At 43.9% G+C, this 23679-nt stretch overlaps 2 protein-coding genes across 4 annotated transcripts in view; both read left to right on the plus strand.

The window, feature by feature from the left end:
- The window catches only part of dnah1 (dynein, axonemal, heavy chain 1), a 41537-nt gene extending 34579 nt beyond the window's left edge, over window positions 1-6958 (plus strand). For all 3 annotated transcript variants that reach the window (XM_064305438.1, XM_064305440.1, XM_064305439.1), the window contains 10 exons: window positions 131-262; window positions 600-770; window positions 1889-2068; window positions 2704-2880; window positions 2995-3165; window positions 3629-3759; window positions 4002-4146; window positions 4804-5010; window positions 5400-5634; window positions 6235-6958. In XM_064305438.1, the coding sequence (XP_064161508.1) occupies window positions 131-262; window positions 600-770; window positions 1889-2068; window positions 2704-2880; window positions 2995-3165; window positions 3629-3759; window positions 4002-4146; window positions 4804-5010; window positions 5400-5634; window positions 6235-6356 (1671 nt within the window). In that variant the 3' untranslated portion in view covers window positions 6357-6958. The remainder of the gene's footprint in view (window positions 1-130; window positions 263-599; window positions 771-1888; window positions 2069-2703; window positions 2881-2994; window positions 3166-3628; window positions 3760-4001; window positions 4147-4803; window positions 5011-5399; window positions 5635-6234) is intronic.
- A 1119-nt stretch (window positions 6959-8077) lies between these two features.
- mapkapk3 (MAPK activated protein kinase 3) lies at window positions 8078-21121 on the plus strand. The gene is made up of 10 exons (XM_064305356.1): window positions 8078-9125; window positions 14862-15001; window positions 16555-16619; window positions 16981-17060; window positions 17161-17287; window positions 17504-17579; window positions 17892-18016; window positions 18962-19047; window positions 19167-19247; window positions 20418-21121. Exons 1-10 carry the CDS (start codon window positions 8598-8600, stop codon window positions 20571-20573), a joined length of 1464 nt encoding a protein of 487 aa, XP_064161426.1. The 5' UTR covers window positions 8078-8597; the 3' UTR covers window positions 20574-21121.
- Window positions 21122-23679: the final 2558 nt, after the last annotated feature.

Genomic DNA, 23679 nt, shown 5'->3' on the forward strand with positions numbered 1-23679 from the left:
AGGGAATGGCCATTGAATGAATGGTTTACGGCTGCAAATTGCTGTCTCTAGTGTGATGTCAGTGTGTGACCAGTCGTGCTGGCTCCTGTCAGGCCGTGATCGGGCTGTGATGTTCTGGCCTGCATTTCAGGGCCCGTGGGCAGAAGCCATGATGCACAAAGCCATGGACAAGGGCCACTGGGTCTTTTTCCAGAACTGCCACCTGGCCCCCAGTTGGATGCCCTCTCTAGAGAGGCTCATTGAGAACATCGACCCCAACAAGGTGAGAGGCATCGATGGGTACACAGGCCATGCTCCTGAAGTTTCATTGGAGAGCCAGAAAACGATGGAGGACTTCTCATCTTACATTTGATTATTTTGCACTATTTAGCTCTTGTTAAAAATGACTTACAAGGCCATTAGACCACCCAAACAGCCTGTAACATTCTAGACATTTATTGCAAAACTAATCTGCCACCACACAAGTGAATGAAAGGCTGAAACAGCTTCGAGCCTGATCTTCTGTTCCCTTCGTAAATGCAGCACCATAGTCCAGAAGAGCTGAGGTAAGGAATGGGCAGCGTTAGCCCAACTCACACCTGTACCCTGCTCTCTCCCAGGTACACCGGGACTTCCGCCTCTGGCTGACCAGCCTGCCCAGTAACAAGTTTCCTGTGTCCATTTTGCAAAACGGCTCCAAGATGACCATAGAGCCCCCAAGGGGCATCAAGGCTAACCTGCTCAAGACTTACCTGAGCCTCTCTGATGAGTTCTTCAACTCCTGCTCCAAGGTCAGACCCCTGCTCCTCCTCTTCATCTTCCTCCCTCTTCCTCTCACTCCCTCTGCCTGCATGTTTTTCTCTTTCTGTTTAGTCGCAGACAAGTGGCTCTTGTCAAAATCTGTTTTCAAAAGATTTTCACTTCTGATTTTATACTGTTACTCATTGCTGTCATTCTGTTTGTGCTATGTCATTTTTTACATTACTGCTTGTTGGCACCAAGCCCCCTTCAGTCAAGCTTAAAAAACATATCATGCAGCCCTGCAGCTGCCCTGATAAAGGTTTATAATGATCTATTGATTGTTTCTGGTGCTATTCCTCTTGTTCCCCTTAGCCCATCTCCACTGCTGCCTTTTACCCCACCTGCACCTCTACTTGCTGCAGACACTAATTCAGTGCTGCTCTGCTTTACCTATGGATGCTATTCCAGCACAATGAAAACTAAGCAACATAGAGCAGCCACGAACAGCCTCTCTCCAGGCTGACTGTCCTTATGATTTATGTGTCCAGTCTAGCCTTAAGGTTCTCCTTCCCCTGCTGGCTAAAAACACTGGGCTTCTCTTGCTATTCCCTCCCCGTGTGCTGCAGGTTATCTAGTTTAATTCGGAAGTGCTTGATATGGGTCCCTCGTGTATTTTTTATATGAAACTCTAAAATACATCGTTTCAAAGCTACATTCTCCAAAACCCTTTTGTGTTGTTTTCTGTCTACGTGTACAGTCGATATATTTTGCACACCTACCATATTTTTGACTTTGCTGTTGTTACTGTTACTGTAAATTGTATCTTCATTCAAGACAGTAATTCTTTGTCCTTGTTTTATTCACTGGGACTTTGAACTATTATTATATTTGTTGATACCACATACATCTAGAATGCTCAAAGGGTTATGAGATTGCAATTTACAATGTGCACTTGGGGCAGGGAGTTATATAAGATGGCCGAAGGTTACAGATGATTGCCTTGGAACTATTTTCTGCTGTAGGTGTTTTGTTTTCATAGTGTAGTGAATTTAAAAGATTTGAGAGATTATGAAAATGCTGGGAAATAGAACATGCTGTAGCACAAGACGCGGGTACATCGGGACTCCCCTGACATCTCTCTTGCTGTTGGCCCCTCTCCTCCTCCCAGGCCAGGCCCTTCAAGTCCCTGCTCTTCTCTCTCTGCCTGTTCCATGGGAACGCCATCGAGCGCAGGAAGTTTGGCCCGCTCGGCTTCAACATCCCTTACGAGTTCACAGACGGGGACCTGCGCATCTGTATCAGCCAGCTCAAGATGTTCCTGGATGAGTACCAGGACACGCCCTACAAGGTGTGTGAACTCAGCACTGCCATGTGCTGCTACACCATGGCTGCCCTGGCCCTCTATAGCTGTCCTCTTTCTTCTGGGCTTCCCTTTGGGATGAAGTTATAGGTACAGCTATTTGAAGATATGTAAGCTGTATTGTGCCATTTACTTTTGCTTACAGTACTTATTGTTGGTTTGTTCAGTTCACTTTTTTAACAAATGGGTGTGGCTTTGTGGCAATATTGCACAGAAACACTGATGTTTCCACTTCTCTCTGTAAGTCGCTCTGTACTGTAAGTGCGCAAGCGGTTTTACTGACTCTGACTGTGTGTATGAGTATATTTGTCTGTGTGTGTATTCTCCTGCCTCTCTCATCAGTTTTGTGTGTGAGTGTGTATGTTTGTGCGTGTGTGTGTGTATGTTTGTGTGTGTGTATGCGTGTGTGTGCATGCGTGTGCGTGTGTGTGTGTGTGTATATGTATGTGCATGTGTGTGTGTGTGTGTGTGTGTGTGTGTGTGTGTGTGTGTGTGTGTGTGTGCATGTGTGTGTGTGTGTTTGTGTTTGTGTGTGTGTATATGTGTGTGCATGTGTGTGTGTGTGTTTGTGTGCCGCAGGTGTCATGTATTTCAGTGGCTGACTGGCCCTTGTGCTCCCCCAGGTCCTGAGGTACACAGCAGGACAGATTAACTATGGCGGCCGTGTGACAGATGACTGGGACCGGCGCTGCATCCTGAACATTCTGGAAGACTTTTACTGCCCCGCTGTCCTCACTGAGGACTACGCCTACTCCCCCTCAGGAGAGTACCGTCAGATCTGCACGGATAATGATATCAAGGTAAGGGGAATGCTCTTTCCTTTCTCAAAATCTCTTCCCAGGTGTCAATCAATGCCGCTGGGTGTCATATGGCACTGGGATCAGTGATCGGTCGGGTACATTTTTGTTCTGCAGGGCTACCTGGAGTACATCCGCAGCCTGCCCATCAACGATACACCTGAGATCTTCGGTCTTCATGACAATGCAAACATCAGCTTTGCCCAGAATGAGACATTTGCTTTGCTGGGGGCTGTGGTGAAGCTGCAGCCAAAAGCAGCAGCTAGCGGTGGCAAAGGCCGGGAGGAGGTACAGTCTCAACACAACGCTGCATTATCACAGCAGGCTATCTTACAATGGTACAGAACAACACCTTACCACAGAAGACAACAGATCATAAGTATCATTCCATCACACAACACAACACAGCATACTATGCTGTAGCATTACAATTTGCCTTCACTGGAACTACGGGGCCTAGCCCAAACCTTGAAAAAACAGCACCTGACCAAGAGGTGTCCAGATACTTTTGGTCATATAGTGTAGAAACACAGATACCCTATATCACAATTCAAAAGGTGAACCCAGGTGAACGGTCGCTCATTGTTTGGGTGTTAAGAGTAGAAGAGGAGATGAGGGAACTAAAATAAACAGAAAATTCAGAAAAGCCCACAGCCCTGTACGTAGATGCCTCAGACACTGCAGGCAGCAAGGTGCCGCGTCGGTGTGCTGTGTCAAGTGTGCATTGTGCACTCTCTGTCGCCCTCTACAGATCGTAGAGGAGATTGTTACAGGCATCAAGGATAAGGTTCCTGAGCCCATTAGTATTGAGGAAGTGATGAGGAAGTACCCCATCCTGTACGAAGAGTCCATGAACACAGTACTGATCCAGGAGGTCATCAGGTACACAGGGCCTCCCCTCTCCATCCCTCCCTCCCCCACTTTTCCTCCTTCACTCACTCCCCACTTTAAAGAAGATTTCCTGTGGATATTAGAGATGGGGTCTCTGCGATTAGAAAACAACCGCTTCTTAAAGACAACTGTTGGTGATGAACAGTCATAATTCTGCCATCCATATTGATGATTATTAATGTGCTGTTGTTTTTCTCTGTGTGATGCTTTCTGTCCTTCCCTTCCTCCCTCAGGTATAATAGACTGCTAGTTGTGATATCACAGAGCCTCAGTGATCTGGTAAAGGCCCTGAAGGGTTTAGTGGTGATGTCTTCAGAGCTGGAGCTGATGGCTAACAGCCTGTTCAACAACACCGTGCCAGACATGTGGAACTCCAAGGTAAGGGTTTACACTCACCCCGTCCTGCTTACACTGCACAGGTTTCTTTATTTATGTGCATTTTTACTCATCAAAGCATTACAATTACTATTAAATGTTACTGATTTACTGATTTAGGTGTCAACCCTATAAAAAACTTCACAGTCTCTGTACAGTCTGATGCCTCTTGAGAGTGACTCAGTAAGCAGTCAGGATTCAGGATTATTTAAAAAAGGAGATGTAGACGGTTCTTGTAGTAGGTGGATGTTAAAATTTCATAAATAGTAGCTTGTTAATGCATTAATTCCCTTCTCATTTTCCCACAGTAATTTTATCAAAAGGTCCTGACTCAGATTTAAATGGTCAATTGTTTAGTGTACAGTGGTTGCATAAAACATAACATTACATTTACATAGGGGGCTACTCGTCTCCTCTTTCCTAGCTCTGTCCTTTCAGTTTATTCCAAACTATTTCACTTACCCTCATCCCCTGTTTGTGGCCACATTTCTGTAAAGCCAGCTTGAGTCCTGGGCCCCATTTATCACAAGACCCACTAACTCCACTAACTAACGTGTCTTTTTTATTTTATAACACTGAAGACTGAAGGGATATTCTCTGTGGTGCGTTGTGACTGACTGCATGGCGCACTGACTCCTTCTCTCTCTCCCCTCCTTCCAGGCGTACCCGTCCCTGAAGCCGCTGTCCTCCTGGGTGATGGACCTGCTGCAGAGGATCAGCTTTGTGCAGGCCTGGATCTCGGACGGCATCCCGGCCGTCTTCTGGATCAGCGGCTTCTTCTTCCCGCAGGCCTTCCTGACCGGCACCCTGCAGAACTTCGCCCGCCGCTCCGTCCTCTCCATCGACACCATCGGCTTCGACTTCAAGGTGAGGCCAGGGAACTCTCAGTCTCCACGGCTCCTCTCTGTACACCATTACCGCTCACGTGTTAGACTGTATAGGAAGTTTACATCAGCACTTCCTACTATTTAAACATCAGTCTCTAGCCTCATCATAACTGAAAAACCTTTACTGTGGATCTATCAGGAATGTGGTTACTGGATTATTTTGAACAGCCTCCTATTTTAACCTCACTGGTAAGAGGTCAATTGATTTATGTATAAAACATATCTCACAAAAATAGGCCAGTAGTTGCAGTTTTAGTAATGATGAAAAGGGCTTTCCCGTGTTCTCCCCGTCTAAAGCAGCTGAGTGTGGGAGGACAGGCTTGGCAGTGCCAGGCCACTGCCCTGATGTGCCGTGTGCCCCCCATGCAGGTTATGAAGGAGTCGGCCAAGGAGCTGAGGGAGCGGCCGGACATGGGCTGCTACATCCACGGGCTGTTCCTGGAGGGTGCGCGCTGGGACGCCCAGGCGGCCTGCCTGACCGAGTCGCGGCCCAAGGAGCTCTACACCGAGATGGGCGTCATCTGGATGGTGCCCGAGCCCAACCGCAAGCCGCCCCTCTCCGGGGTGTACGTCTGCCCCATCTACAAGACCCTCACCCGCGCAGGTCAGCAATGCTTCCCCACCCAACACCTGTCATTACGTTTTACCCAATTTTACAACGCCCTGGAAACACTGCACTGTGCTACCCCTCATAGAAATCACGCTGTGAAAGCGCACTTACTGTCTGCTCCCATATAATCAGTTCTGTACAAAACCAAATACACACCACTCCAGACACCTCTTTTTATGCATTCCCCTATCAACGGCACACCGTATGCCTCTGAGCACTGTACACCCCTACATTAACACATATTTGGGGAGCATGGGCAGAGGGCCGAGGGGAAAGGAGAGAGTCTTTGGCACAGAGAAGTTTTGACTGATGTGCTGTGAGTCACCTGCTAAAGACAGCCACAGAGCTGCTGTAATACCGGCCTGATGTGCGTGTGCTGTAGTTAACCCAAGAGTCTGCCGCATTTCTGCAGTCTGTTTCTGTCATCCAGTGTGGTGGCAAAGCTGCTCGCTGAGAAAAGTGCTCCTCTCGCAACACATACACGCAGTGTCACACGCACACACACACACACACATTTTCTCACACATACACGCACACACAGAAATGATGAGAGAGGCAGGAGAGTAGCTCACTACCACTATGTTTATTCCACAGGAACTCTGTCTACCACGGGTCATTCCACCAACTATGTCATCGCTGTGGAGCTGCCCACTGACCGTACCCAGAGGCACTGGATCAAACAGGGCGTGGCACTGATCTGTGCCCTGGACTACTAGACACACACGTGCACATGCGCGCACTCGCACACACACACACAAGTGCGCACTCAAGCACACACACACGTGCACAGCCTTCTAGAAGGAAAGCATTAGTGCTGGGTTTCAATATTTTGAACTGGTGTTTTAGAAAGTTGTAATATTTTGCTGGAAAGGTATAATATTTAGTTAGAAAGGTATAATATTTTGTCAGAAAGTTTTTGAAATGTTTTGTTTTCAAAACATGTTAAAATTGTTTAATTTATGCTTGATGTTTTTTTTTTGTTTTCTTATAAAACATTTGTCACAGTGATGAATTTTGTGGTTGTAGGGAATGAAGAGATAGTGATCATTTGCTATGGGTCTGTCTGTGTTTTTGGATTCAAGTGCACGTCTGTCACTTGCAGGGGCATCACCATCCGTCCTCAGGCGTTATTCTGGGATTGAGGCAGCTTTGTGGCATGTTTACCACAGGCGTGAGATGTTCCTTTTCATTCACTGAACACCATCAGGAGTGTCCTAAGAGAGAACCAGGGAACAGTGCATGGTCAACACTGAAAATCTGACCCAGAGCTTTGAACTTGTTTTGCCAGTTTGCTAGATTAAATGGTAGTTCGCCTCCATATATTTTGCTGTACCTGAGTGAGAAATCCTCAGCAGGAGTTCAAATGTGCTAATGGGCAGGATGCTACTAGCGGTCACTTTACGTCTCTGTGTTACAGACGTGGTCAGTCGTGAATGTGCTACGTGGACTCAGTGCAGTTGGCAAGCGTCTCGATCGTAAGTGTAGCCTACTGTCGGTCCTGCGGGCGCATTGCCAAGGGGCTTTTATGCGTGGATTTCCCGCGGTTGCCTCTGATGTGACACAGTATCTGCTGCACCTCTTTTCCTCTTGTGCTCCATACTCTGGTAGCCGAATCACATCTATTGACTTGCAACTCCTCAGCCTCTGGAGAGTGGGAAAGTGCCATTTCTGCCGTGAATGTCCTTGGCATCGCCACTAGGGCAGCACGACATCACACACCCTCACATCCCATGGATCATCTGTGCTACACTTACAAATGCCATAACTCATGGTGCAAAACACAATCATGACATACCGCCCAGAGGAGATGGGGAATTGGATGTTGTGATAAAACCACACACACACCTATTAGCTTCATTTGTGCTTTAATTAAGACCACTACATTAATGTCTCTATCACTTGCATGACCTGCAGTAGAATGCGCATTGGGACTGATGTGTATAAACGATAAACCATCACTGCTTGCTCTCCATTCCTATGACTTTTATCTCCTCACTCAAAGTGGCTCGATATTTGAGTATGGAGTGTTCACTATTTTTCCAGCAATAGTTCAAAGATGAATACTTTCAAAGTGCTGTTATTGGCAAGTATGATTCTTTCTCCTCATGCAACCAAGACTGCAACACAGAAGATATGTCCCCATAATAAGTGATTTAGAAACCTCTTTCCGATGCAATTCAAATGATGCTACATACATTTTACAGTATCCTTAACGCGATAACTGAGCATTTCTTGTCCTGCTCATGGCAAACCATAATATGAAATCACAGAAGATACGTTTCTTCTTTTCCAGCTATTTTAACCTCTGAACCATGTTTCAGTGAGTCGAGGTGGAGGAAAAGGTGTGATACTGAGGTTCTTTGGTTTCCTTGGGTTGCATGCTACACTGCTCCTTTAAGACGACCGCTATAAATTTGACTCGAGCGGAGTAGTACCGTTTACGTAACGACGGAGTTCCTCCGAAAGGGACTGCAATTAGCTAAATCAAGAAGGGACAACGTTTCAGACTGAAGTCCTGTCACCTCGATATAGGCGATTTTTAAAATAGCAGTATTTATGTTTTTGCCCCAGGACATGTCGTTGGTGGATTTTAATTGATCATTTCAACGAATGGACTGATACCGTTGAGCATTCCGTAAAGGAGAATTCAAGCAATTAAAGTAATGTACTTTGTAACTATTTGGATGATTAAACGTTGTTCAGTCACAGGTATGAATAGTTTTTGTAGGGAACGTACAAATTGATATTTTTGGTAAACGTACATACGTTTTAAAAGTGAAACTTTTCTAATTATAGCAATCTTTTAAATAGTTATAGACCTTTCTTTATAGTTATAGCCTATAAAGAAATCGTTTAATCGTTACTACGCTGTAGACTATTCAATACATGACTGTATGATGTGAAATGAAAGATTAAGTGTGCCTTTCACCTCACCAACATATAAAGAATCTTCATTTATGCATAGGAAAGAACCAGGAACCACCAACTTAAATTATTGTTGCCAGTTAAAGGCGGTGCGGAGATTGAGCAAGAAAGAGAAACTGTTCGGCCATCGAACGAGCGCACTGGATTGTTTTAACAGTCATTACTCGTGTGGTTTAATTTTTTCCACGACTGGCAGTTACTTTACAAGCTTTCCTCGAGCCTACTCATTTTTAATCGTTGGAATACAGTTTGCTGCTGACGCGGTGATATTAAGGACCAGGGCGAACATGCACCACAATGGTAACGGTAAGGAGAAAGAATCCGAAGCTCCCAAGGAGAAATCCGAGTGTCAACAGGCAGCGAGTGACAGCGCAGAGCACAGCACGGACAGAGACAGCAGCCCCAGTCACTTTCCGCTGCCCTGCGTCGCCAAGCCGGACTTCAAGCGTAATGCGGTGACGGACGACTACAAGATCTCCAGTCAAGTACTTGGCTTGGGCATCAATGGAAAAGTGCTGGAATGCTACAACAAGAAAACCGGGGAGAAGTGTGCCCTGAAGGTACAGCCTGGCACATCTCCATCGTCACCATAGGGTGCCCAAGATGTGTGTTTCTGTGTACATGTTTAGTATTTCATTGATTATATCATTATTATTGCCTGTTCAAAAGCGCCTTTCTGTCTTCAAGGACCAGAAACTGTGCCAAAGGCAAACCCGATAAAGTAGGGAACTTTGACCTTCAGAACATTGTTAGTCTCTCTCGCTCTCTCTCTGTTAACCCAGGGAGAGAAAAAACAATGTTTTTTTCTAGGAAGCTGTTTTTCTATGGTTGTTAAAGACACATCTACCATCAGTGATGACTGATAGCTTTAGCCGTTAGCTTACATGTAACCTCTCACAAGCAGAGCTTTGTGGTGTCACCATCACCTGTCCCTGTGTCCCAGCAGCATGTGTGTGCCTCACGTCTCCCAGGCAACCATCACACACAAGCAGCTTAAATGCCTTTCTTTGATGAAACGTGATGGGGACGTGTGAAAGCTGAATGTAACCCTGGCATGGTGATGTGACAACTTGGATTGATGGAATTAGGGTCCGCTGCGGTGCAGACTTGGTTATTTGATTAGGGTTAGGCTATATTTGTGTTTGTCCTGTGCCATGCCGCACATATGCACTTTCATCTTCATGTTAATTAATCAGCACTTTAAGTATAACTTCTTGACATGTAGCCTGTTGCTAAATGCTTTTAAAAGGCCCTGTAATCATATTGTACACGAAGAACGAAACGAATTCTGTGATATGTTATTTCATTCAGTTGAGAATAAAAGTAGTGTGTCTTAAATTACCCTGCCTAGTAGAGAGAATAGAAGAAACAGAGGAACTGACCATCTCGTTATCACAGGGCATCTGCGGTACCTACGATTCATGCCAGCCATCTTCTGCACAAAGGAGAAGTCACGTAGAAGAGTCTTTGTTCAGGTCCATTTACAAAAAATGGAGGCGGTCCTCTGCGGATAAACAAGTTTTAAAAAATAATTTACCAAACAAAACAAACTGGGTGTGAATCCAAAAAAATCTATATAAGATAAGAAGGTGGATGTGCCCCAATGAAAAAAATGCTTTTCTCTTCTTTTAGATTTTCTCTTTGTGCTTTATTCTGCATAAAAAGAGCAGTACAATAAAACGGCCAATGGTTCTGCCGAAGCCTTTTTGAGTCCCGTTTACACAAATGACAAAAAGGAGGGTGGGAAAATGGTAAAACGAATTGTGCTATTCACTGTGGGCAATTGAATCCAGTGCTCATCAGCCACACAATGGCTCAGCCGGCCGTCTGATTAGTTTACAGTGAGACCTGTTCCTCAGTGACCTGAGGGAATCACCCAGGGGACGTGTCCTCAGAGGTCTCTAATGGCTCTGGGCACTGTTCTTCACTCAGTGCAGATCGCCCATTCCAGGCAGATGAGACTGTTTCCTCCATTAATCCGCTTGCCACCTGCGAAGGGTTTAAGATAAAAATTCATCTTATTCATTCAGCACATTTAATTGCCAGCGCTGACACAGGCAATGCAAGATCACTTTAGTGCATGCTACCATTGTGGCTGACAAAGCAGAGCTTAGTCTTATGGCTAAGTGTATGTACCCATATTAACAGATAACCTGATTTGATCAAGCCTTGAATTAAACATAAATATATACAGCCATAGTTCAGAAGGTATCAGAAGCTGTTGTTTATTTACTACTCTTTGGGTGGCACTCACTGTGGCCTCTGTTGGTAATGTCTACCTCTGCCCCACTGGGGCTAAAAGTGGGTGTGTGGGGGCTTGGTCTTGTAACCAGACAAATGATATGGGTGACTGACCCGTAGGGGAATTCGTTTAGCGTTCCAACCTGTGTGATTTTATGCCTAGTGCTCATGTAGCGGTAGGAAAAGAATGTGCTTGCGCGCGTGTGTGTGTGTGTGTGTGTGTGTTTGAGTGTGTGTGTCTGTTTGAGTGTATATGTGTGTGAGTGTATTTTTACGTGGGTGTTCGTGCTGCTTGCACGTATCAGTTACCCAGCAGAGTTGGGCCCAGGATTCGGGTTTCTGGTAGGTGGAGTGTTACTCACGGAGCTCGGAATTGTGTCTCCAAGAGTAGCCGGTAATGTGACGCATGTCTTTCCGGGTACGCAGTGGAAAGCTGTCATCACACAACCGCCGAGAGCTGGATTTACACCTGGCTCTTCTCCAGCCCGACTCAGGGCCCTGCACCAAACAGGTGTAGGCTTTGTGTCATTGCAGTGCCTGGAAATGATATTTAAGTGTATTGAATTGATTCTGTAGAATTTGACAATAGAATACAGTGGAAGCTTTATTGTCCAGCCAAAGTTGTACCGTGGTCTCAGCTCAGGCACAATAAAATCACATAAAAACATAATCAATCATTTTCCAGTACAATATGTTGGGACAATAACTTAGTATACACACTAATAGTTGTAGTGTCGGTTTACTGAATTATTGCCCAAGTTGAAATTCCACTATGGAGTCATAAGAGATTAATTACTTTATGAGTTGCAATCAAAAGATTGACTGATTAGATTTCTCTTTTCATAAATAATGACACATTTCCAGCATCTTAAATGCCACATACAACTTCTGGTCATTGTAGCTGGTAATTACTGTCATTGCGTAAGGATGAGCACAAGGTTGATAGAGCAAAGAAGGCAGTGATAGACCTGAAGAGGAAAAGCAAAAGAACATTAGGTAGCCATCCGGTTGACTCCTGTTAAAGCTCAAGTTCTCAGCGTAGTGATGTATTGTGGTCTGCGGCTGGCAGTTCCATAGGGTGGCACACGATCGGCTATAGCCTTACCCTGGGAGGGAAGGCTTTAAGAAGGTATTCCACAGCTCATTGCATATGCATATGGTTGATCGAGCACAAGTCGTCTGTCTGCGCTAGCTGAGCATGGTGGGCATTTTTCTGATGTAATGTAGGTAGGTCGTTGACTCAGATGGCTCAGACGTTGCAGCCGGCAGCTCCTCTTTCAGAGGAGATGTGCGCTTGTCAGCGCTCTGCAGACGTGACAGACGTTTCAGCACTGAGGGAAGCCTGTGTATATGACTGGGTATTCCACATTGGGAGACAAAATAAGGAACAAAATAAAATAAATCAGGCGACAGACAGACAGGTTTTTTGTTTAATAACCAGGACCTGTGAAAGGCTCTTTCTCAGATTGTGTGTGTAGGGTGCAGCAGTAAAGCTTTATGTTGTGCTTTTCAGAACTCCTGCTGGAGAGACTGTAATTTGACCAGGTGTGGTTGGGTGTGGTGGTTGATGTGCATGTGAGGTGGGTGGCCTGGCACATGGTTTATTGCAGGGTGGTATTCTTAATTCTAATTTTCTTCCTATTTTGTGTTGTCCTGTGTATGATTCCTTGCTTTCTCTTTCGAGTGCTTATAATAATAATCTTATGTATGCCTGTATTACTGAAACCACAGTAAGCCCTGATTCACTGCAGCAGTGTGGGTATAATACAGATGTGTTCATTTTAATGTGTTGCTCTGTGATGTGCTGTATTTTCTTTCTATTAAGGGAGGTTGGGGAAGGGTAAGAGTGGTGGTTCAATCCTCTCTGTGGAACTAGAGACAAGCCATCCTTCTCCTGCAATTTTGTTACTCTGGTTTTTATTTTCTATGTGTCTCCCAATGGCTGCATCCAGGTGCTACATTTAGATCCAAAGGGCTGCCTGTGCCTAGGCGTGGGCAGCCTTGTACATGGACTGGCTTTGTGTTCTATTCACACTATTTATACTGGATTTTATTTGGACTGACTGCATGCATGTACCATGCAGGCTGTTTTGTATGGACTGTAGACTGTGTTCAGAGTGAATTGTGCATGCTGTGTCCTGTGTGGACTGTAGACTGTGTTTAGAGAGCATTGTGCAGGTTGTGTACTGTGTGGACTGTAGACTGTGTTCAGAGAGCACTGTGTGGACTATGTCCTGTGTGGACTGTGGACTGTGTTTAGAGAGCATTGTGCAGGCTGTGTTCTGAGTGGCATGATTTAAGTTGGACAGCTTGTGAAGGATGTATGCAGAACAAGCACAAACTCTGATCTCTGTGTTTGGAAAGCTGGTAGGATAAGTTAATCAGTCAGAAATGTCTAACTAAAAATGTAAATGATAAAGTAGGTAAACAAAGAACTACAAATGAATAACTTATTCCTTTGTGCACTGGAGTATGTTTGTTTCAATAAGAATAACACCTTTTGTATATATTTATGAATGTGTGAGCATTACATATGGTGTTATTTATGGCCTATAGGGCCTACTCTGCAATTTAGATCCATGCAGTACTGGTGTCCCTCCTTATATGCAGAATTTTCATACCCAGAATGCAATGCCTTGTATTTCTCCTTACTGTGGTTTTAATTCTTGGGAATAAACCCCATTTTTTTCTCCAGAGATGTAGATACCTTGACCCTGTCCCCTGTCAGTCCCAATAGCTCTAATGAGCCCCACTGACTCAATAAATCCATGCTTTTTACTGCCTTCCCCGTCAGTCACCTCTGAGAGGCTAGGGCCGGTGGTGTGGGTGAAAAATATGGGGTCTGTTATTTGGTCTATTTCACTTGGAGGAGGTACTGTGGGGCAACACAGAGGCTTTTTGCCTTTTTTAAGTCACTCTGCCCCATCGATCCTGCAGTTCCCTGGTCTCCCAGGGCCTGGTGTGTCTCCATGGCTGTCCTTACTATTGAGTCCATCTATGGACTGGAAGTGTATAAACACGCAATCTGTCCTGACTTCTGTTTGTGTAATATTTTCTCTCCTTCACTCACTCTGCCACTGTGTTTACAGTCAAATTGACTTTGTTATGCTCGCTCAGTGACCCTTGACAGTACAATGACTAACAGAGTAAGTGTTCTGTCATTGCCTTTCATACACTACATGCTTCTTATGATAATATGCAAACTGTAGACTGTTTTCACATCTCTATCATTTAAAAATACTGCACTGTCATGTAAAACACTAGGCAGAACACTATAGTCAGCTCTAAATATTAAGAGATGGTAGCGCATGAACACTCCATATATTTTTTCATCCATTTTCTCTGATGTTCTTGGTTATGGTGCACGTTAGTCAGTCATTACTGAGAATTTTCCACAAAATAGTAAAATTCACAGATGGCTTTAGGATTGAGGGTGACATCCCTCCCTTTTCCCTAGGGATGTGAAGGAATAACTTCCCTAATCTGAGGTTTCAGGACTGCCCTGGCTGTGTAAACAGCTGTCCCACAGGCTGCTGTCAGTTGCTTAAAATACTGGGTGACGGAAGATGTGCGCTATGTTGAAGACCTGCTTCTATTCCAAGGCAGGGAATGTGCCGTGAGAGAGAGAGAGAGAAAGGGTGTGAGAGAGAGTGAGAATATGGAGGAAGTGGAAGAATGTCCTAATGGGTGTGAAATTTAAGGTTAATTAATTTGAGGGTTAATTTGGTCATTTGCTTTCTTGTTTACTTGGTTATGTGGCTGAAGTCATTTTTTCTTGGTGAATTCCTGATAACATGTTGGTGGATGGCTATACAGAATGAATCCTGCCTGTTGACCTTTCTTACATTCCACCATCAAGCAGGAGGAAGTCACAGGATCATGTTCTGACCACTTAGTATGGGACATCCAGCCCTAACGATGCTACGTCTTACACTCACAAACACATTTTCTGTTTAAAGCATGACACTCTCATTCTCCTAATTAGACCTACCATGGCACTTAATGTTATTCTGTAGGTTTACGTACTGACTATTCTCTTTCTCTCCACTCTGCAGATTTTATATGACAACCCTAAAGCACGGCGGGAGGTTGAGCTTCACTGGCAGGTTTCTGGGGGGCCCTACATAGTTAAGATCCTCAGCCTCTATGAGAATATGCATCAGGGGAAGAAATGCCTTCTCATCATTATGGAATGGTGCGTCCCGAACTCCCTATCCCAGCATGCCACACTCACTTGTTTAGAATACATATTTCAGCAAACCCAACACCAGAGTGTCGTTGTCTTATCTTGGAAACGTTTAAAACATTTAAATTTACATTTTCAGTTTGAAATTTTTTTACGTTATGTACTTATATATAATCAGAAGTGTTCCCCGTGGAACAACATGTGGAAATCAAAGAGTGGAACTGACTCTCACTCGGCCAGTTTTTACTGGCTGAACTCAGTCAGTCAGAAACTCCACAAACCACATCCACCATTATTCACCAGCGTTCTCATTTCCACTGGCACACATATTCCGCTCCACACCCGTCCTTCTCCCCGTTCATCCAGTCCTGTAATCATTACATTGAGTGGAAACTGTGGGGTGTGCAGAAGCATAGAAGCTACACATAATCAAAAACTGCAGAAAGGGTAAAATGGCCCTGAGATACTTATGACTGTGTCTCAGCCACGCCAGCCTCAGGAGTTGTAATTATCACCTCTATTCGAGAGAAAATGGGTGCGCAGACTGTATTGCCCTTCACTGTCAGGGAAACCTTAACCACACAAGGTCGAATCATCTTTCCTGTGATGGAAAGTTAGCTGTCATCATCTTGAATGAGAAATAGCCAGACAGGCTGTAGTATTTCTCATTTAAACGGACCCACGTCACTGTACCAGTACAGAAAGCTGAGTCACTGGTTTTTGTTGTGAAGTGAGTCTCACATATTCACATGCTTCCTGCCCCTGACCTACATTATTTCACCTCTGGGCCAGCCAGCCCATAGATGTCACATAGAACACACTTTAGTGCATGTAGAAAAAGAATGTTCTGAGCGCACAAACACAAGCACACAACAGCACTCTCTCTCTCTCTCTTTCTCTCCCTCGCTCTCTATTTCCCTCTCGATCTCTCTCTCTCTCTCTTTCTCTCCCTTGCTCTCTATTTCCCTCTCAATCTCTCTCTCTCTCTCTCTCTCTCTCTCCCTCACTCTCTATTTCCCTCTCGATCTCTCTCTCTCTCTCTCTCTTTCTCTCCCTCGCTCTCTATTTCCCTCTCGATCTCTCTCTCTCTCTCTCTCTCTCTCTCTCTTGCTCTCTATTTCGCTCTCGATCTCTCTCTCTCTCTTTCTCTCTCTCTGATAGGGTTGGTTTCTGAATAAAAAAACAGGAAATGAGCATTGCACAGATAAAGGAAGTGTGTTCATCACACTGCCCACTGCCTTTTCGGTGTAACTGTGAGTGAGTTGGTTAAGGGCAGTGTGTAGGAGAATGGAAATATTTATCCTGGCTATGCACTTAACTTTTCTTATATTTTATCTCTTATTTTTCCCTTCATCTTTTATTGCTTTGTCATAAACAACTTTTCTGATTGTATCTCCAATTTGTACATCCTTGGTATTTTTGTGTCAGCAAATTTGATGATGATAATGAGTGACCAAACATGGTCCTATTTATATCTGAATTTATTATTGTTAGTTGTGTATATAGATGTGTGGAGGGGGTTGAGCTAAGTGTTTGAAGTATTTGTTGTGTCTGTACTCCAGTATGGAGGGGGGAGAGCTCTTCAGCCGGATTCAAGCTCGGGGAGACCAGGCCTTCACAGAGAGAGGTGAGGAGTGGAGGAAAGGAGAGAGGCTGAGCATTCTGGGAAGCCTTGCTAGTGTTTCAGTTCAGAGTTTAGAGGTCTGTGTCCCATGGGGTTATGTTTGTCTTAGCCGAGTGGTCTCTAATCCAGGTGTTCTGTGCACCAAAGATTTTTGTAATCTATGATTTTCTGTATTCTGTCTTTCCTGTGTTCTGTAATCGAAAGTTTGTCCACACTCTTTGTTCGGTGGATGTCAGTGTTCTGTATTCCATAGTTTCCCGTGGCCTGTATTAAATGGCTTTCTACTTTCTACTTTTTGTTGTGTTCATGGTCTTGTTTAAGTAAGAGCTCTGTGACATTTTGTCTCCCGGTCCTCTCTCCACAGAGGGATCAGAAATCATGCGTCACATCGGGACGGCCATTGAGCACCTCCACAACATTAACATTGCTCACAGGGACCTCAAGGTGAGTGAGGCTCAGTGCAGCCCGCAGCAGGGCAGCGATGCAGGATAGAGAGGGCGAGATAGGGTGTTACCGCACAAGCCTGACGCCTGTCTCCCCACAGCCTGAGAACCTGCTCTATACCACTAAGCAGAGCAACGGCATTCTCAAGCTGACAGACTTTGGCTTTGCCAAGGAGACCACACTACACAACCCCCTACAGACGCCCTGCTACACACCCTATTATGTAGGTGAGTGTCCCAGGTAAGGGAGTTCAGGGAGGACCATTAAGGAGGTGGCCAAAAGGAGAGGCTAATTTGTTCGAATTTTGTGAATGAATTTTCAAAAGAGATACGTCCAGTGGGACAACAGGCCAAAGTTTGACTTCTGTGTTCTGTACGTGGTAGATGTGGCAGGTCAATATGGTGTGTGGTATTTCATTGTGCAACTGCCTGTGTATCTGTCAGCTCCGGAGGTGCTGGGCCCAGAGAAGTATGACAAGTCATGTGACATGTGGTCTCTAGGCGTGATCATGTACATCCTGTGAGTATAGAGAGAATAATTGTCATGAAATGTTTCTCCACACGTCTGTGTCACATGTCCACTCACACACACGCGCATGCTGGCTTACATACAGCAGACACAGACACACTATACATACAAACACGTTTGAGAGGACAGAGCATGTGTGTGTGCATGTGCATGGAGAAGGACTCTTTCACAAAAGTTGGAGTTTTCCTTTTTACAGCCTGTGGATTTAACTAGTTCTCCTTTGGGGTGTCTTCTTTTTCGTGTTAAGAAATTAGGGAAATGGACTTATTTGTGTATATGAGTCCTCTTTGGCTCCATCTACAGGCTGTGTGGCTTCCCCCCGTTCTACTCCAACACGGGCCAGGCGATCTCGCCGGGGATGAAGCGGCGCATTCGGATGGGCCAGTACGAGTTCCCCAAACCTGAGTGGGCCGACGTGTCCGAGGAAGGTGAGAATGGGGTGGCAGAACAGGGGGATCACGGGAGATTATGGATAGAAGGTGCCCTGGTGCAAAACTGGCCCTGTCACTCATCACATTCATCCCCTGTAATTTGGTGTACGTGTGTATGTGTGCATGTGCCTGCGTGTGTGTGTGTGTGTGCGCATGTGTGTGTGTGCGTGTGTGCATTTATGTGTTTCAATAAATGACACATCAATTTCTCAGTCACATCTGTGAAAGCACATGATCTGTAAAAAATAAATGTGATTTTCACAGTTTTTTATGTGAATATGCTATGGACTTGTTTGTGAGGCCACAGCCACTAAATGCTTTGTATGAGAGCTTTGCAGACTCTTACTGGATTTATCAAGAACAGTAAACTTTCATTTGGTTGGCTGATTTAAGGTTAGGGTGTAATTTAAAAATAAAGTATTGACCTCCTCTAAGCCCATATTTTAGACATGGTGTACAGGGCACGAATGGGGATACAGAGCAGCTGGTATATACCATAGATATCCTGGCAGAATCTGTGGATTCACTAGGGGAGAGGGTTTACAGTACCTCAAATAAATATGTATATATATATATATATATATATATATATATATATATATATATATATATATGCATGCTTTATTTTAACAAAACTTGTACTGGGGTCTGGATAGATATGTTGAGCATTGAAGGTGACTTTTATCTGGAGTTGTACTGAAACCACCTCTTGTCCCCATTGTAAAGAATCTTTCTCCATATAAAACTGTAATTAATATCCAGCTCACCACCACCCTCCCCTCACCACTCCCACACAGCTGCCTGTTCATGTAAGGGACAATTTTAAATTATAAACCAACCCGTTGACTGTGTTTGCTGAACATTTTGGATAACATTAAAAGCTTACTTTGAGGTAGTTGTGCCATTGACATTTGATCTCTTTGATACATTCCACCTTTGCAGCCAAACAGCTGATCCACCAGCTATTGAAAACTGACCCCAATGAGCGAATGACCATCACCCAATTCATGAACCACCCCTGGATCAACGTAAGTCCAACTTATGCTGTCCTCATTCCAGACATCCTGTTTTTTGCTGCGCAGAACTTATTCTAACCTTGTGTGTGTGTGTGTGTGCGTATCTGCATATGTTTGTGCTGTCACTGCAGCAATCAATGGTGGTCCCCCCAACACCACTTCACACTACCCGCGTACTGAGAGAGGACAGAGAGCTGTGGGATGACGTGAAGGTGAGCAATACTGACACCCTCTGGTTACCAGGGGAAGTCCATTTTCAAAACATTATGGTAATATATTCAGTACTTGGGTTACGGTTAGATTTTTTTTATAAAAAAGACCTGAAGAGGTACTATTACTAAGAGTAAAAACTTCTCATTGTGCTTGCATTTAGGTATAATATTCAGACCATTTAAAATGACCAAAACCAAAACATTTAAATTGTGTAAAAATCTGTGTTCCTTACATTGTACAGCTTGGACAGATTAGAAACCAGTGGCTAATTAATGTGTTGGCCTCAAATGTGAGGTCAATCTGAGATTAAATTCCTGCAGTAACACTATCAGTTCCCTTGAGGGGAGCAGACAGTATGTTTTTGATAATAAAATTCTGATTGCAGGTTGCCAAACTGTAGAATAACTGCTTACTCAGCAAACCAACTGTTTGTTTACTAGAATTTTGCATGTTAGTATCATTCAGGACTGACATACTGGACATGGGCCACATTCACAAAGCATGTGCACAATCACATTTGATCATTAACTGCTTGTAAGAACATTTTCAAGAACATTTTGGCATTCATCATTTTTTTCTTATCTGTATTTGCTCATGGCTGTTTCCTTATACAACTCACATAAACAGAATTGTGCATAAATCCATAAAGCCGGCATTCATCATCTCATACACCTGGGATATGTACAAAAACAGGTCTGCACACGTCATAAATCTCATATTGTTTATTCGTATGAACATCTTTAAGAACTAAAGTAAGAATCATTTTAGTAAAGTTTTGTGAATGAGGCCCAGTATGTCCTTGTGTGCTTGAGAAGAATAGCATAAAGACTCAGGAACAGGAAGATTGATATTTATATTTGATTCCAGGTGGTCCTTTCAGTTCAACTATTTCTCATCCATTCATTTTTTGTCTTTTTTTTCTCAAAATAATTTTGTAATGCAAATGCATCGCTATTCGTTATTTTTATAAACCCTAGTGGACATTGGACCTCCTTCCCACAGTATGCATATGATTTCATTAAATTTTCCTAAGCTCCCACTAACATACAAATTACATTGGAAGGATCAGGACCCTACAGCCAGGACGACGCGCTTGCTTCACATTCCCTCTAACATACGAAGTCAGCTCTCTCATGCTCATAGTCCTGCATGTGTGGTATTTCCCTCAGGAGGAGATGACCAGTGCACTAGCCACCATGCGTGTGGACTACGACCAGGTGAAAATCAAAGACTTGGACACCTCCAGCAACCCTCTACTCAACAAGAGACGCAAGAAGGCAGCGGCGGGAGGGAAGGGGGGCAGCACTGTATGTAACAGTCAATGAGAGACTAGAGCCAAAGCAGAGACAGGGGTATCATGAAGGGCTGGGTGAGCAGAAAATAATTACCAGGGGAGGTAGTTTGGATTAAGGATCAGGAATCAGGAAAAGGTTGAGTGCAATGGTAAGCTTTTACTTCAGTTGCTGAAGATGGATTTGAAGATTAAATTATTTGTCTTTACGACTGAAATGCTTTGCCTCTCGTGCATGATCCTTCTTTTGTTCTAGTGTGTGTGTGTGTGTGTGTTTGTGTGGGTGAGTGCATATGTAAGCAAGGGTACACATGTATGTATGTGGTTTTGTTGTGCTGGTATTAATTTCATGCTTACTCAAACAAGCACGTAGATCAATACGTTAATGTTTTTCTCCTATCCATGAAAATGAAGTTAAAATATATCTTAAGGTATAAAGAGAAAGGAATAGGGTACCAGCACTCTCTATACTAAATCAGGTCTGAAAAATTATCATGTTTGTCATCATTTGTATTTTACTGTAAATGTTGTCTTATGGTCAGTTTTTCAGGAATTAAAAAATTCTGGAGATTTTGCACCATAGCTTGGGTCTAAAGTTTTATTGTCTTTTTCACACTCACAGTGGCCAAACAGAACTAGACATGGTTGAAGAGTGTATTGCTTCAAGGTGAAATGGGGGCCATTGGGTGGCTCGTCCTGTTAAGGCATTTTTCTACTGGGTAGGTGAGCCTCATGGGCTGGTGTCATATCCAAACTATGGCCAGCAGCCCATCAGGGTGCATAATTGGCTGTAGCTTTGCCTGGGGAGGAGGGGATTTCAGTTGGCAGGATTTCAAGCGAGCCTCTCAGATCAATCAGGCACCGAAAATCTGCACAAACTGCACATGAAGTGTCCTCTGGCTCCGTTTCTGTGTGTGCTTGACTGGGGACAGTGCAAGACAGTATCCTCTGACATCATGTTTCTGAGTTTCTGTACTCTCACCCATGCACTTGCCATGCCCTGATGAAGGACTTCACCTTCAAAATGCATCAGCCTTTTGCAACTTTTTGGTTCAATTACACTGGCTGAGGGAGTTTCTGTCCTAAGCAATTAAAACTTGTGTTACATATGCTCACTGGTCTGGGAATATTGTTTGCCAGGTCTGGTACTATTATTCATGTAAATCAGATAAAAATGTTTATGTTCTACACTATAAGTCACTCTGGGTAAGAGTGTCTGCTAAATAACCTAATTTGATATAATAATAACACTAAACAATAACCAGACAGAGCTTCTGCTTTTTGTGTTATGTTGTCCTTCAATTACATTTGTTAAATGCAGAGACAGAAGTCTATTTCTTACAAACAGGCACTGTCTGTTTTACAATTTGTTGACATGTCAGTCCTCAGTGGGATTCATTTTGCATGCATCCTGGTGTTGTTTGAACATGATTTCTCTATTTCATAACTATGCAGCCAGAGGAAGTCAGAACAGACACTTCTCAGGTCTTTGTGCCATTATGTTCGAATAATAATTCTGAAGCCCACTAAACATCCAGCTGACTATGACAGGCACTGCCAAACTAAAGTCCAGCTGAAAATGTAGTTCATATTGCTTACATTCATTTTGGATAGTAAATTATGAAAACACGTCCTGAAGAGTAAGATGATGATAATGCATTCAACTCATTCAGCCCTTAATTACGCATTTTTTCCAGGTTTGAATAGCATTTTTATGATGCTTGAATGGCTTTTTATATCTGGTATCAAGAGTTATGGCTTATCCGTCCATCTTGTTTCGTTCATTTGGGCAATTTGAACAATGTAGATCTAGATGTGTAGTGCCCCTTACACAGTGTGACTGCATTACATCACAATAAAATAGGGAACTGACAGCTATGGTAAGACCTGCATTCTGTTCTGTGAATATAGTCTTTCTTATATTAAATTTCAGACCTTCAGTGCCACTTGGGTGTTGTGCTGACAGGTGCTGAGAAGGCAAATAATAACTGAAGAAGAACAAGAAGACAAGGGAACCTTAGAACTGTAGCAAGTGCAAGCTTATTTATTTTTGGAGTCTACCTTTCTTCTCTTCCATAATATTTTCTACAAAGCGGGAGTGTGTTTTTGTGGGGGTGGGCGAGGGGATGTATGGTGTGGTAATTTTGTCACCCCATGCTGCAGCACCCTGTTTTGTGCGAGCAGCTGTGCAGTGTAGGATGGAGGGAGGGGCACCATTCCCTCTGACCTTTAGGAGGAATGTAACGGACACCACTGTGTGCACGTTCTTCTAATAGTGTCCCAGCCATTTTTTTTTCTGGGTGCATATGTTTACTGTGCCAATCAATTTACTCTGTCAACCCCATGAAAGCCTCCAGTCCCTCCAACTTTACTGACAACCTTGTCCCCCTCCTGCATCTATATAAAACCTCCAAATTCAACTCTAATGACCCCCCCCCCCCAGATGCACATACACAACCCTGCCTTTCTCACCTCCACCTCCTCTTTAGCCCTCACTTCCTCACTTTCATCTTCAGCCTCCTCCCCATGGCCCTGCATTCATTTACCGCTTAACCAGGAATGACAGTGACAGGATTTTCTGACCTTTCGCCACTGTTATCATTTGCAGCACAGATAGAGGCTATCATTACTTGAACAGAAATAGCTTTGGCCCTTGTGCATCACATTGTTCAACTGCCAACAGAATAATATTGTCAGAAAAAAGTGCACAGACCTTCCCAGGCCCCAAGGATTCTTGTCAGTAGTTTGTTGAGGCCAGCATCAGACTGGCTGGCCTATTCATTTTTCACTGTGCATAGTCTGTTACTGTTACATTAACCCATGTCTGTCCATAGTCTCTATGACTCTTAAAATGTACCATACTAATAAAAAACCTCTGGTTTGCTTACATGGCTTTTATTGTCACTGTGTTGTCTTAGGTTATATGAAATCTTTAATACTTTATTACAACATTGTTTACAGGCAAGAATTTATTACCATGGCCCATGGGGCAGTAAGTGGCTACAGCAGATTATGTAACTGTTTGAGGTACTGTAATTGTTGGTTTGACCCCTACTTACTGCCCTTCTTTAAACATCTTACTTTTAAACTTAATTTCTCAATGCTATCAGCAGTAAACATCACTTTACCTTTTCCATTTG

This window comes from Anguilla rostrata, chromosome 13 (genome assembly GCF_018555375.3).
Source record: "Anguilla rostrata isolate EN2019 chromosome 13, ASM1855537v3, whole genome shotgun sequence".
NCBI lineage: Eukaryota > Metazoa > Chordata > Actinopteri > Anguilliformes > Anguillidae > Anguilla > Anguilla rostrata.